The 12,500-nt window shown below is 46.1% G+C and overlaps 4 protein-coding genes across 7 annotated transcripts in view; all 4 read right to left on the bottom strand.

Moving 5' to 3' along the window:
• Positions 1-4,596, bottom strand: part of LOC125959121 (angiotensin-converting enzyme) — a 63,594-nt gene extending 58,998 nt beyond the window's left edge. For 2 of the 4 annotated variants that reach the window (XM_049691918.1, XM_049691921.1), the window contains exons 1-7: positions 4,471-4,593; positions 3,428-4,150; positions 2,696-3,361; positions 634-792; positions 443-550; positions 229-361; positions 1-163 (exon numbers count right to left, since the gene is read on the bottom strand). The exon at positions 1-163 is cut by the window's left edge and continues 422 nt beyond it. In XM_049691918.1, the coding sequence (XP_049547875.1) occupies positions 1-163; positions 229-361; positions 443-550; positions 634-792; positions 2,696-3,361; positions 3,428-3,784 (1,586 nt within the window). In that variant the 5' untranslated portion in view covers positions 3,785-4,150; positions 4,471-4,593. Of the gene's footprint in view, positions 164-228; positions 362-442; positions 551-633; positions 793-2,695; positions 3,362-3,427; positions 4,151-4,470 lie in introns of all 4 variants that reach the window. The other 2 variants (XM_049691919.1, XM_049691920.1) reach the window with 2 other exon arrangements.
• Positions 4,597-6,651: 2,055 nt separating this feature from the next.
• LOC125959125 (angiotensin-converting enzyme-like) lies at positions 6,652-8,907 on the bottom strand. Its single transcript, XM_049691926.1, has 5 exons — positions 8,649-8,907; positions 8,207-8,570; positions 7,774-8,137; positions 6,826-7,706; positions 6,652-6,758 (listed from the first exon to the last, which is right to left on the bottom strand). Exons 1-5 carry the CDS (start codon positions 8,889-8,891, stop codon positions 6,748-6,750), a joined length of 1,863 nt encoding a protein of 620 aa, XP_049547883.1. The 5' UTR covers positions 8,892-8,907; the 3' UTR covers positions 6,652-6,747.
• Positions 8,908-9,578: 671 nt separating this feature from the next.
• On the bottom strand, positions 9,579-11,695 carry LOC125959538 (angiotensin-converting enzyme-like). The gene is made up of 5 exons (XM_049692363.1): positions 11,450-11,695; positions 11,034-11,397; positions 10,605-10,968; positions 9,655-10,535; positions 9,579-9,589 (listed from the first exon to the last, which is right to left on the bottom strand). Exons 1-5 carry the CDS (start codon positions 11,693-11,695, stop codon positions 9,579-9,581), a joined length of 1,866 nt encoding a protein of 621 aa, XP_049548320.1.
• Positions 11,696-11,760: 65 nt separating this feature from the next.
• LOC125959537 (angiotensin-converting enzyme-like) overlaps positions 11,761-12,500 on the bottom strand; it is an 8,442-nt gene continuing 7,702 nt past the window's right edge. Inside the window, exons 11-12 of the mRNA XM_049692362.1 lie at positions 12,248-12,500; positions 11,761-12,175 (exon numbers count right to left, since the gene is read on the bottom strand). The exon at positions 12,248-12,500 is cut by the window's right edge and continues 628 nt beyond it. Of these exons, the coding sequence (XP_049548319.1) occupies positions 12,159-12,175; positions 12,248-12,500 (270 nt within the window). The 3' untranslated portion in view covers positions 11,761-12,158. The remainder of the gene's footprint in view (positions 12,176-12,247) is intronic.

The following is a 12,500-nucleotide window of genomic DNA, read 5'->3' as shown; positions in this document are numbered from 1 at the left end:
TTGTTGATCTTATCCGGGCCATAAAACTCACGCAACTTGCGCCGCACGTACGCGTGAATCATTTCGTACAATGGTAGAATCTCACGCCATACCTGTTCCATCTCCTCGCGGAAGTTACGCGATTCGTACGGGAACTGCCAGTAGGCGGAACCATCCGTGAAGTCTGTGGAGTGTGAAAACAAAATGGTCAAAGCAATCGTTGGAAATCATACTCGAACAAACACTTACTATTGACACGTCCCGCGTGGTTCGTTAGATCGACCAGTTGTTCAAACAGATCGCGCATGTTTCGTCCCGACTTCCGGCGCCATTCGAGCCATGTGTACTGCAGCTCATTCCAATCGCGGCTCTTCGCCATTATCTGCAATGAGTCAGTCACACCATTAGCAAATTAGCCAGCAAAACAGCGAACTCGTTACCTAGAACTCTCGGAGCTACTTACATCTTTCAGGTGAGGCTGTAAGCGTAAACCACACTCGAACGGTTGCTCGTAGGCACAAATGGAGGCTCCATTGAAGATGGCCAGCATGTCGTTCACTATGCGATTGTACTGCAATTGGCAAAACGGTTCATTGATGATCACTTTACTCTAACGGTGCTGCAATCGAGTTTGTTTAGCGGAAGTATACTCACTCGGTCGAGCTGATCTGGTGGCAGGGCACTTGGACCGATGATTGACATTAGGCGCACTTGTCGGTAGAGTTTGTCGTCAAATATTTTCGTTTGATCGATTCGTCGCATCTGGTCCCACAGTAGGCGCTGAAAATCGTTGTAGCGTTGCTGTGCAGCCAGCTATTTCGAGATGTTGAGCAGAGTAAAGCTTGGAACAGTTAATACTTGGCCGCACAAAATAGTTCATATCTCAGCCAAAAAATGACGTATAAAGAAAAGAAAGGTGTCATTTTGTAGGTTTTCTTATTGCCTTTAATAAGAAGTATTGATGCAAATTATTCATTAGTTTTTTATATCACTTTTTCAACTTTTACTTTGACATCACCCTAAATTTTTTGCACAGTACTGTAGGTCACATCAATTGCCCTCCTGTTGCATGTCACCCTCATTTTAGTTGGTTTTTATACACTACTGATATACTTTTTAAGTTTTCTTATGATAATTGCTCAACAGAAATCGAAGGAACGAAAATCCAGACATTTTTAGGTATTGATAGTTTTCCCTATGAAATCGATCTATTTGAATACAAAAAATAAACGCCATACCTTCGGCAAGAACAGCTATCCAAATTATGCCAAACTTACACAGGACTATTGGTGGACAAATGAAGGACAAAATCCCTTTCCGTAGACACTCTTTTCTTGCTCAAATTTTGAATGAACGTTGCCCGAATGGTGAAAACATTTGATTTGTCGCCACAATGTCAAATCCCACGCCAAATCATCATCTTATGGGCAAATTTATCTCCGTAAAGAAACCAAACCCTTCCTAAACCATTCCCTCTATGATTGGCAAAGTAAATTTTTTGCCCGTTATTTTTCGAAATGCATTTTTACGTTTGTTGCATCGTCCATCGAAATGCATGGTTTGAATTCGGTCAACTGATGTTCATACAGCTTCCTAGCACGGATTTGGCCAATCAAGCTGCGCTCTAGGGCCCTATTTGCTATTTTCTAGCTTTTATGACTTTAAAATTTCTTTTAAAAATATATCCCGAACTGTTACGTCGACTGTCGTGAGTTTTTCTTGGTGGAATCACGCTGAGAGATCCCAGGAGTGTTGATTCAATTTTGCCTGCAGAATCGGGCATTCGTTACACTTTTCGGCTGTTTTATTTTCCTAAATTCAAGGTAAAGACCCCTCCTAAAGTTTACATACGGTATTTTGAGTTGAATTTGAAAATTTCAAGACTTTCGAGGTTTTTTCTCCAGCCAAATCCAATTTTTACAGTGAGTGTGCAGATTATTTTTTCTCCCTTTGCATTCCATCGGCGATAACTTTTGAAGGCATAGATCAATTTTGACAAAAATTTTACCACTAAATAAACAGACTACAATGATTAAAACGCTGTCAACGGAATGGCAAAGTGACCACTAGGCGCGCTGCAATGAGTAAACAAAAGCGGCCAAATATTAACTGTTCCAAGCTTTACAATAAGATGGCCGTGAATAAATGAATAATAATATTCCTAAAGACCTTTTTTTTCAATCCATCAGATCTAACAGAGATTCTCTTAACTATTTTCTTGAATCATCAAAACAACGAATTCATAACAAGAAGTTCAATGTCACGTGGCCTATTCGTATGCGTTTCCCATAAACCCCGCATTCAGCATTCAGCATTCAGCGACTCACTAATGGGCGGCATAATTGTTGGGGTCTCATTTCAAAGTTCATGTGCTGAGGGCCTGGGAGTGCTGAGGTACCACTCGCATCGAAAACATTCTTTCTCTTGGCGGCAACAAACAATGCTAATTCCCGCATCGTGAACGCTCTCAGTCTCACCGAGTAGATATCGCAGTGGCGGCCCCGCAGCTTCCACTACCCCGATCGTACCAGAACCCCATCTGAACCACCATCAGCAGGTTAGTGTCACGCCGAGCTAACGTCAATGTCAACTGATTCTACACAAGACTTACATCTTGCGATCTCCTACTTCAGGTTTTCCCACAAATTATTTGCCCAAAAACATCAGCATATTAGAGACTAGACTCCCACTTAACCCTATCTATCTTGCTACCTACCGCTTCCACCTGGGTGGCATCGTTGATGTTCGTTTCGAAGTTCCACTGGGCCGCCACATTCAGTGAACACTCGAGCGAACTCTTGCGATCGATTTCGGCCAGAAAGGATCGCAGCTTTTCCGTCTCCGCCCGGAAGCGACGCTCATTTTCCGCCCGAAACCGTTCCTCCTCCGGATTGCGGTAAGGATCTCGGTAACCCGGATCACCGGGAAACCGGGACGGATCGCGATAGGCAGGATCGTTCCCGGGGTACCGTTGATTCGGATCGCGATAACTCGGATCGCGCAGATTTGGATCGCGATAACTCGGATCACGCAGATTCGGATCACTATAGGCGGGATTTCGCAAACCCGGATCCTGATTCCGTCCCCCGAATCCTGGATCATTGGGATTGTACGGTCGTGCGTTCGGATTGTAACGATTACGGTCGTCCTCCCGGTTCGGGGTGTACGGTGTCCGGTCACGGTAGAGCAGCGGATTCTCTACATCCGACACATACCGATTCGGATTCCGTTCACCCTGATCGCGGTACAGCAACGGGTTGTCCACATCGGACACATACGGATTGGGACTGCGATCACCGGGATATCGGACCGGTCCGGATCGCTGATCAGAATCAAACCCACGATTGCCGTCGTATCGATTGCGATCATTGAAGGAATAAGGCTGTAATAAGGAATCAAAATAGAAACAATGCTCAAAGGTATAAAGCGGTATGTCCTGTCTACGAACCGTATCTGGACGATCGCGCCGATCGTACTCGTTGTTGGCGCGACCTTGCGGTTGCTGCGGATAATTTGGACGTTCCCCTTCCTCCTCCTCCTCATCATCGCCATCATACGGTGGACCAAAGCGTTCGCTTCGGCTACGATCGAACCCACCGTTCGCACCACTAACACCACTGTCACTCGGTGGCCCCCTGGGCGGTGGCTGCTGTGGTCCACCGTTAGCGAACGGTACCGCACGACCTCCGTCCACTCCTGACGGTGGCAATGGGGGTAGATTCAACTGTGGTTCCGGCTCACAATGCACGAATTGTGAGGACAGAAGCACCACCGCCGCGGTACAGCTTATCAGCACGGCAAACATTGTGCAATCGATCACCTTGGCTCGGGGCTTCCTTGGCCGGTCGGCCGGTGTGTGCCGGGTTCTCAGAAAAATAACCCAACAAAACAGTAACACTTTTCGGGTTGATTATGAGGGTTATGTTGTGTTTTGTGGGCACCCTTTTTCACTTTCACTTTGGATCTTAAATATTCATGGTTTTTACGCCTACACTTTCGATTCACTTTCGTTTAAAAAATTCATATTTTCCATAACGTAGAGCAAATTGCACTATAATGTGTAGAGCACTAAAGAGACACGGGTTAATGGTAATTCACGATACTGTAGATGTATTTACTATGCCATCATTAATTTTTACTAAACTATTGGTAACACATTTTTACTAGCACACTTTAGTGATAAAGAAAATGTATTAAAAATTTGATGATAAAATAATTTATAATGTTGAATTAAATTTTAACACACTTAAAACAATCTGCGGCAATGTATTAAAATACCATACAAATATTCTTAGAACATTTCACAAACCAAACATTTATGAATAATTTTTAAATCATACAAAATAGCAAACTAAACTCTCTTTTTTATTCATTGCGTATTTCTTTCTGTTCCACTTTAACATAAACCTTTATCCCCACTCTTTAACACATCAACTCAATATGGTACCATGGTTTTGCACATTTTTCACAAAAAAAATCTCTTTGTTTCACCTGTTTACTACGACGTGTTTCCGAAAATTCTGTTACTTTCTTCAATGTGCAATACACACACCATCGATTTATCACATACGATTAACTAAGAACGTTTGCGAAACCTGTCCACCCGCGACGAACACCGGAACGAAACTGAAAGCTCCCAGACGACGGTCCCTTCGGATCCCTGCGGGGCCAATTTAGGGAATGTATCCCCCACGGCTAGATCTACTCGGAAGTGTACAGGTAGTCGCTAGTCGCTACTCCCAACCACCCCATCGATTGTGTTGTGTGCGTTGAAAGCGGGGAAAATTTGGTTTCAACCGCCTCCCCGCTGCTGCTGCTGTTAGTGCTGTGGGTTCGTATACTGTGCTAGCATTCAAATTAAGTGTCAAAGCGGGACAGCCGGTTAGGGCTACGGTCGCCTGTGTAGCCCACCGGTACCTCACGGTCATTTGATGGTTTTCTCGCAGTCGGATAGCTGCGAAGCACAATTACACTGCAGCCACACATTGACGTGTGTGCTGCGTTGCCTACGACACAGGAGCGCGGAGATGGCGGCTTCTAAGCGACTCCGTTCTTGTGCTTTCGCTGTCGTAGTGCTGGTGCTTGTGTACGGCAGTACCTAGGCAAAAAAGACACACGTACAATGCTTACAAACACTGGCGAACCCCTTGGACTCGCACGCATGGAGACTCCCCACCTCAAACCCCCTTCGGTGGAGGTACTGTAGATGAGATAAGAATGGAGGCGATTGACGGGGCGAGCGCATGCTAATGAAAATTAAACTAAACGCGCATGACTCAAAGTGCAAAAAGGCAGTCCAGGCGCACGAGACGCAGCAGGTGGACCGCACACACGCACAGCATACATCGCGACCCCTATCCGTGCTAAGGGGCTTGATACAGGTCATACGCGAACGCGGCCGCCGTGGTCGTGGGAAAACGCTGGGAAACCCAGCCTGGTGCCATGCAAGTACGATACGTGATAGCGGCACCGGGACGGCCCCACCAGACTCGCACCTCACTTCCAACCTGCAGTACGGTGGCGCTCGGAACAATGAGATTCTTTCTGCGGTTTATCACTCGACCCCCCACCCCTCACTCTAGTCACCGCATAAGACGCATTTCAGTGGAGCCATTTTTGCGGATGCCAGCGGTTGACAGACAAAGCAATGGGGCAAATGTGAAGAAAAACTGTCAACAAACTTTATGACCGTCCGGTGTCCCCGTCGACCACCCCGTTCCGAAGGTGACTCCTAGCCACACCATCGGCCACTGGTCAAGAGGTGGCCGTGAAAAAGGGGTATGCGCGTGCCACTGTTTGAGCCCAGCAAAAGGTGTGGTTACAATTGAATTTTACAACCTTTGCCCATTACTTGTCACCGAAATGTGTCATAAAAAAATACCGTCGCTACGGCGATGGCCACGTAAGACTTCGTGCCGACGAACGTGGCTGTCAATGAGTCAGAGGATTTATAGGTTATGTCAACTAGGACGGTCAACATTAGATAATGCATCGTTCGATGTACGCGCCATTGTCAAGAATCTTGGAGGATGGCAGTTTAGCTATGGGTTTGAGCGAATTGTTTCGCAATTTTTGTCTCCAGTTGAACCACTTTGGTCCCTTACAAAAGTACAGAAGTTTTTACTATTTATAGACAAACGATTGGTCCAACCAGCTTTACAGTACAATTCACTGCACATCATCTACGCGACATGTGCCTGTTAGGCTTGAAAGTAATTTTCATTCTCCTACAGTGTGCCGTTTCGCTGGCCAGTCTCCTAGAGAATGGTTGCTGTTACGCAATAGTCAACAACAGAACGCACGAGTTTCTGGTGCCGAGCGTTATAATAGATCCCGGTGAGAATGACAGCCCCTATGTGGTGGCTTCGAAAAGCAGTGGATTCGCCAGCACCTGGAAGCTGTCGCATTATCCGAAGCTGGGAAAACAATCAGTCATGTTCCAGAACCTTCGCACCAAGCAGTTTCTCTTCACTGGACAGTACAATCTACTCTATACCAGACATGATCCAACTGACGGCAACTCAGTCTATCTGCTACCGAAGGGAATACAGGGAGGACTTATAGCGCAGAGGAAAACGCCTGCATCACTGATGGATTACGTTCGCACTGAAAAGTATCCCGGTTATGAACACGCGTTCGTGAAAAGTGGAAAAAACATAGAAAGGAGATTTTGGACGTTTATCAATCGACCTTGTATTTGTTAACAACAGAAGAAATTGCCGTCGGATTGTGATCGTTTTTATTCATTCAACTGTTGCTCTTTGCGAGCTAGATACACTCTGAAAGAAAGAAAAATGAAATCGGTTTAGTTGTACAACTTTTAAGCATTGAGATCTCCGAACTAACTTTTGGTCTCCTCCCAGCCTACATGGGCTCCCAGGTGTTCGTTCTCAACGACGAGCCAATCGTACAGCGGTTGGAAGTATTCGATCAAAGCGTCAGCACTCATGCGACGCTCTCCGGTCAGGACTTCCATCGCATCGGGCCACGGCTTCGATGATCCCATCTCCAGCATCGCTTTAATGGCATTACCAGCCTCCACACTCTGATAGATGTCACAATCGTTCAGTGTCTTGAAAGGGTCGCCCTTCACGTATTCTCCTGCCTTCTCACAAGCTGCTCGATGGAACTGGAATTGAATGATGAACGATACGAAGTAGCGCAGATACTCCACATCGGCCGACACGTGATACTTGGCTGGCGCATCTAGATCTGCCTCGGAACGAACCACCGGTGGCTCAATACCAGAGTACTTCGAGCGCATCTCCCAGAACTTGCAATTGTACTCTTCCGGCTTGATGTCGCCACGGAAGATACCCCAACGATACTTATCGATCGTGTACGCAAACGGAAGAAACACCAACTTGGTCAATGCAGCAGTGTAGAACTGATTGAGCTTCGATTCCTCATCCTGCACATAATCCTTCAGGAGACCAATCTTCTCCAAATGCTTTGGTGTGGACACGGATAGCGAAAGAACATCGCCGACCGCCTCATGAAAGCCGGGATTTGCTCCGTCCCTATAAACGCTAGGTAGATGCTGATATTGCAAGAAATACTGCACGTGACCCAGCTCATGGTGAGCCGTGAAGAACTGATCCATCGTCACGCGAGTACACTGCTTGATGCGCACGTCATCGGTTTTCGAGAACTCCCATGCACTAGCATGGCACACTAGGTCCCGTCCGTCTTCGGGTTTCTCAAGAATGCTCTTCTCCCAGAATGACCTGAAAGCGACCGAAAAATTATATTAGATCCGAATCTTATAAACAGAACAATATGTTCTCTACTCACTGTGGCAGCTTAGTCATGTTGAGTGACTGGAAGAACTCATCACCCATCTCGAACATCTGAATCGGTGTGTAGCCTTGTCTTACCATTTCGTCCGTCACATCCAACTGTTGGCGATCGGGATAGGGGCTGGTGATGGCAGCCACCCCCGCCCAATCCTGGGCCCACATATTACCTAGCAGATGCATCGGAATGGGTCCCTTCTCCGAGACAATCTCATCGCCGTAATACTTTCGCAGCTGATAACGCACGTTGGCATGAATCTGCTCGTACAGTGGACGCAGCTCTTCGATCACCGCATTCACCTGCTCCTCGAAGGTTTCATCTTCGTATGCCTTCAGCCAGTACTCGGCGCCCGTCGGGTAATCTGCGAAATTATATCTTATCTTACTCGATCCATTCCCTTTTGTCTTTCGGTAGCGTTTATCAACTCAACTGTTCAACCTTGCCGCTTCACCATTCAGATCGACATAGGTTTGGAAATCGTCTCTCGTCGGGGCACCGGCCGCATCGTACCACTGCTGCCAATAGTATTTCAGCTCCTCAGGGTCACGGCTGTTGGCCAGTATCTCCGTCAGCTCCGGTTCCAGTGCCAAATCGCACTTGGTGGGATCGTGGTAGTCGCACACCTTCACCTTGGCATAGTTATCTTGCATCGCGTTAATAGCATCGAGCATACGGCTGAACTTATCCTCTGGTAGTGCGGCATATCCTAAGCTGGTTAGCTTTTTCACGCGTCGCTTCAGATCCTCATCCTGAAAGCTCTCATAATCGTATTTGGCCAACGTTTCAGCCACATCCTTTCGGCAAAAAAAAACACAAACATTCGTTCAGAGATTATCTAACTACATCAAAAGCTACGCTGACCTGCCACTCACTTTAAAGAACGCAGCATTAGTGGCCGCCACCTCGTTTTTCACCAGCAAGTTAGCATCGTTGATGTCCGACTCGTAAGCCCACTCCGCTTCAGTGCCAACATTGCGGCGACTCAGAATTTCCAACTCCAACTGTTCCACGTAGTGCAAAGCTTCTTGCTCGTCGTCTGAGGAACCACGTAGTGTAGCACCGTAGCCACAGCTCACGAGCCCAAACGCCACTAACAACACCGAGACGATCCTCATGGTTTGGTGCGGTAAGTTTCACTGCACGCACGAAACTGAACAGAATCTGCTCATTTGCATGCTCTTTTATAACGACTGGTTTCTTATCGGTCGGGCAAAGATGGTCAAGGCGTATCTAGGGGATGTCCCGCTTGTCATTTTGCTTATTTTGCATTTCCAATCGTTTTGCGATATCTCGAATGAATGAATTGCTTAATCAACTTTCCTTATCAAAGGTTTTGATTGGTTTTTGTAGCACATGAATAGGGTTCAATCAGTGAGACACACAATACGATGATATTGTGTTTTTTCAATTGAACGCACCTTCGATCAGACGCTCACGCAGCACAACAAAAGAAAGAATATAAATATCACGCAGCACAACAAAAGACAGGATATAAATATCACACAGCACAACAAAAGAAAGGATATAAATATAACAAACATCAATTGATTTAAACATACGGCTCACCCGTCGTTATATATGTTTAAAAGAATCAAATGATTTATCAAATCAAAATACATCTTGACGCGTTTTAAATTTTGGTTACATTTTTGTAAGAGATTTATCAATGAAACAAGCTTGTAACATATCTCATATAACTCATAAAATAAATACCTTCAATGCCAACTAAAACCAAATATTTGCTTCTTGATAACAGTTTATTTAGACAAATTACAAGGATCATGCAAGACGAACATCTGGTCTTAGACGCACTCTGAAAGAGATAAAAATGGAGATATTTAAATTGAATACCAATACACACTGGCATCGAATACATACTCTCAGACTCTTCCCAGCCAATGAATGCTCCCAGACGCTCGTTCTCAACGATGAGCCAATCGTACAACGGCTGGAAGTACTCGATTAATGCGTCAGCACTCATGCGACGCTCTCCGGTCAGGACTTCCATCGCATCCGGCCACGGCTTCGATGATCCCATCTCAAGCATAGCTTTAATGGCATTACCAGCCTCCGCGCTCTGATAGATGTCGCAATCATTCAGAGTCTTCACCGCATCACCCTTCACGTACTCTCCTGCCTTCTCGCATGCGGCCCGATGGAACTGGAACTGAATAATGTAAGACACGAAGTAGCGCAGATACTCCACATCGGCCGACACGTGATACTTGGCTGGCGCATCTAGATCTGCCTCGGAACGGACCACCGGTGGCTCAATCCCAGAGTACTTCGAGCGCATCTCCCAGAACTTGCAATTGTACTCTTCCGGCTTGATGTCACCGCGGAAGATACCCCAACGATACTTATCGATCGTGTACGCAAACGGCAAGAAGGCAAGCTTGGTCAATGCTGAACGATAAAATTGATTCAGCTTTGATTCCTCATCCTGTACGAAATCCTTCAGAAGACCAATCTTCTGCAAATGCTTCGGAGTTGATACGGATAGCGAAAGGACATCGCCGACTGCCTCATGGAATCCGGGGTTCGCACCGCCACGATGGACACTCGGTAGATGTTGGTACTGCAGGTAGTATTGAACGTGGCCCAACTCATGGTGAACCGTGAAGAACTGTTCCATCGTCACCCGAGTGCACTGCTTGATGCGCACGTCATCGGTTTTCGAGAAATCCCAGGCACTAGCATGGCAAATCAAATCGCGTCCATCGTCTGGCTTCTCAAGGATGCTCTTCTCCCAGAAAGTTCTACGAACAAATCGATTGTAATGTTTGATTGAACCTGTCAGATTAAACCTGCACTCCAAAACTACTTACTGTGGCAGCTTGGTCATGTTGAGCGACTGGAAGAACTCATCACCCATCTCGAACATTTGAATAGGGTTGTATCCTTGAGCGACCATTTCGTCCGTCACATCCAACAGCTGACGATCTCCGAATGGGCTGGTGATATCAGCAATCTGTTCCCATCCCTGAGCCCACATATTACCGAGCAGATGCATCGGAATAGGTCCCCGTTCTGAAACAACATCCTCACCATAGAACTCCCTCAACCGATAGCGAACGTAACCGTGGATCTGCTCATAAAATGGTCTTAGCTCTTCGATCACTGCATCCACCTGCTCCTCGAAGGTATCATCTTCGTAGGCACTGAGCCACGATTCGGCGCCGGATTCATAATCTATGGCAAGATAAGCAATATGATCAATCACAAACTTTCATGTCATTTTTCAATCAATACTCAACTGTTCAATGCGGCGGCCTCTCCGTTCAACTCAACGTAAGTTTGGAAATCCTCTCGAGTTGGTGCACCGGCCGCATCATACCACTGCTGCCAGTAGTATTTCAGCTCGTCAGAGTCACGGCTGTTTGCCATTATCTCCGTCAGCTCCGGTTCCAGTGCCATATCGCACTTGGTGCGATCGTGATAATCACAAACCTTGATCTTGGCATAGTTCTCCTTCATGTTGTTGATGGCATCTAGCATACGGCTGAACTTATCCTCCGGCAAAGCCGAGTAACCCAGTCCGATCAGTTTCTGCACGCGTCGTTTAAGATCCTCATCTTGGAAGCTCTCGTAGTCGTATTGGGAGAGATGTTCGGCCACGTTCTGTAATATGAACACCATTAGCTTCTTTGCCGCAGTTTATTTAAGAGTGTACCTTATAGAATGCGGCATTTTCGGTCGCCACCTCATTCTTCACATCCAGATTGTCCGGTGTAATGTTGGAATCATACGCCCAGTTAGCTTCACTCGCTGAATTCCGACGAGCGAGAATTTCCGTCTCGAGAGCTTCCAAGTACGCGAAAGCCTCCTGCTCGTCAGCCTGGAATCGTGGTAGGATTCCACCGCTCACATGACACACCAGCCCAACGCAACCCACTAATAAAACGACGCAGAGCTTCATCTTTGAAGATCTATCACTACAGAAGTGATACTGAACTGGAGGTTCGATTTCGATTGCGCTTTTATTCAAATTGTTTATCGTAACCGAGGCTACTATGGTGATAAGACGACGCCATACTATCAAGAGAGTGTAAAAGAATGACGCTGCCTGTTACACAATCTGCTCACTTTTTATCTGGCAGACTGCTGATTATTGTTTTGTGCGTTCATTAAACACAATAGCTACGGTTTGCGTGGAGGATAGGATCTCATAAGATAAGAGCGTTTGTAATTAATTTCTTAATCAAAATAGCAGCATAATTTTTGTTTTGATTTTATTGATTGTCAATCAAAGTGTTTGTGCTCATAAAATGCTTCTTCCGAGAACTGAGGCGTGTCAGAGATGATGTAAAGCATGCAAAGGGCAATAAAACATTCCCATAAATTGCATGCTCTTATGAAGCGTTAGCTTTGTTCGTGGAAAGCTATGCTGTTTTACATTCTGCAATGATAAAGAATGATTCAAGATGATATTAGATGATGTTCTAATAGATCTCCACGATTAAAAACTTACTGTCAGTTGGTTCCCATCCTACATGAGCACCGATGGCTTTGTTTTCTTTGATCAACCATTGATATAGCGGCTGGAAGTATTCGATCAAAGCGTCAGCACTCATTTTACGCTGTCCCGTTAGCACTTCCATCGCATCGGGCCACGGCTTTGATGATCCTAGGGCAAGCATAGCCTTAAGTGCATTGCCCGCCTCCGCGCTCTGATAGATGTCACAGTTGTTCACCGTCTTCTCCGGATCACCCCTCACGTATTG

Source organism: Anopheles darlingi, chromosome 2 (genome assembly GCF_943734745.1).
Source record: "Anopheles darlingi chromosome 2, idAnoDarlMG_H_01, whole genome shotgun sequence".
NCBI classification, from domain to species: domain Eukaryota; kingdom Metazoa; phylum Arthropoda; class Insecta; order Diptera; family Culicidae; genus Anopheles; species Anopheles darlingi.
Note: the sequence above shows the minus strand (reverse complement) of the source record. Positions and strands in the feature narration are given on the sequence as shown.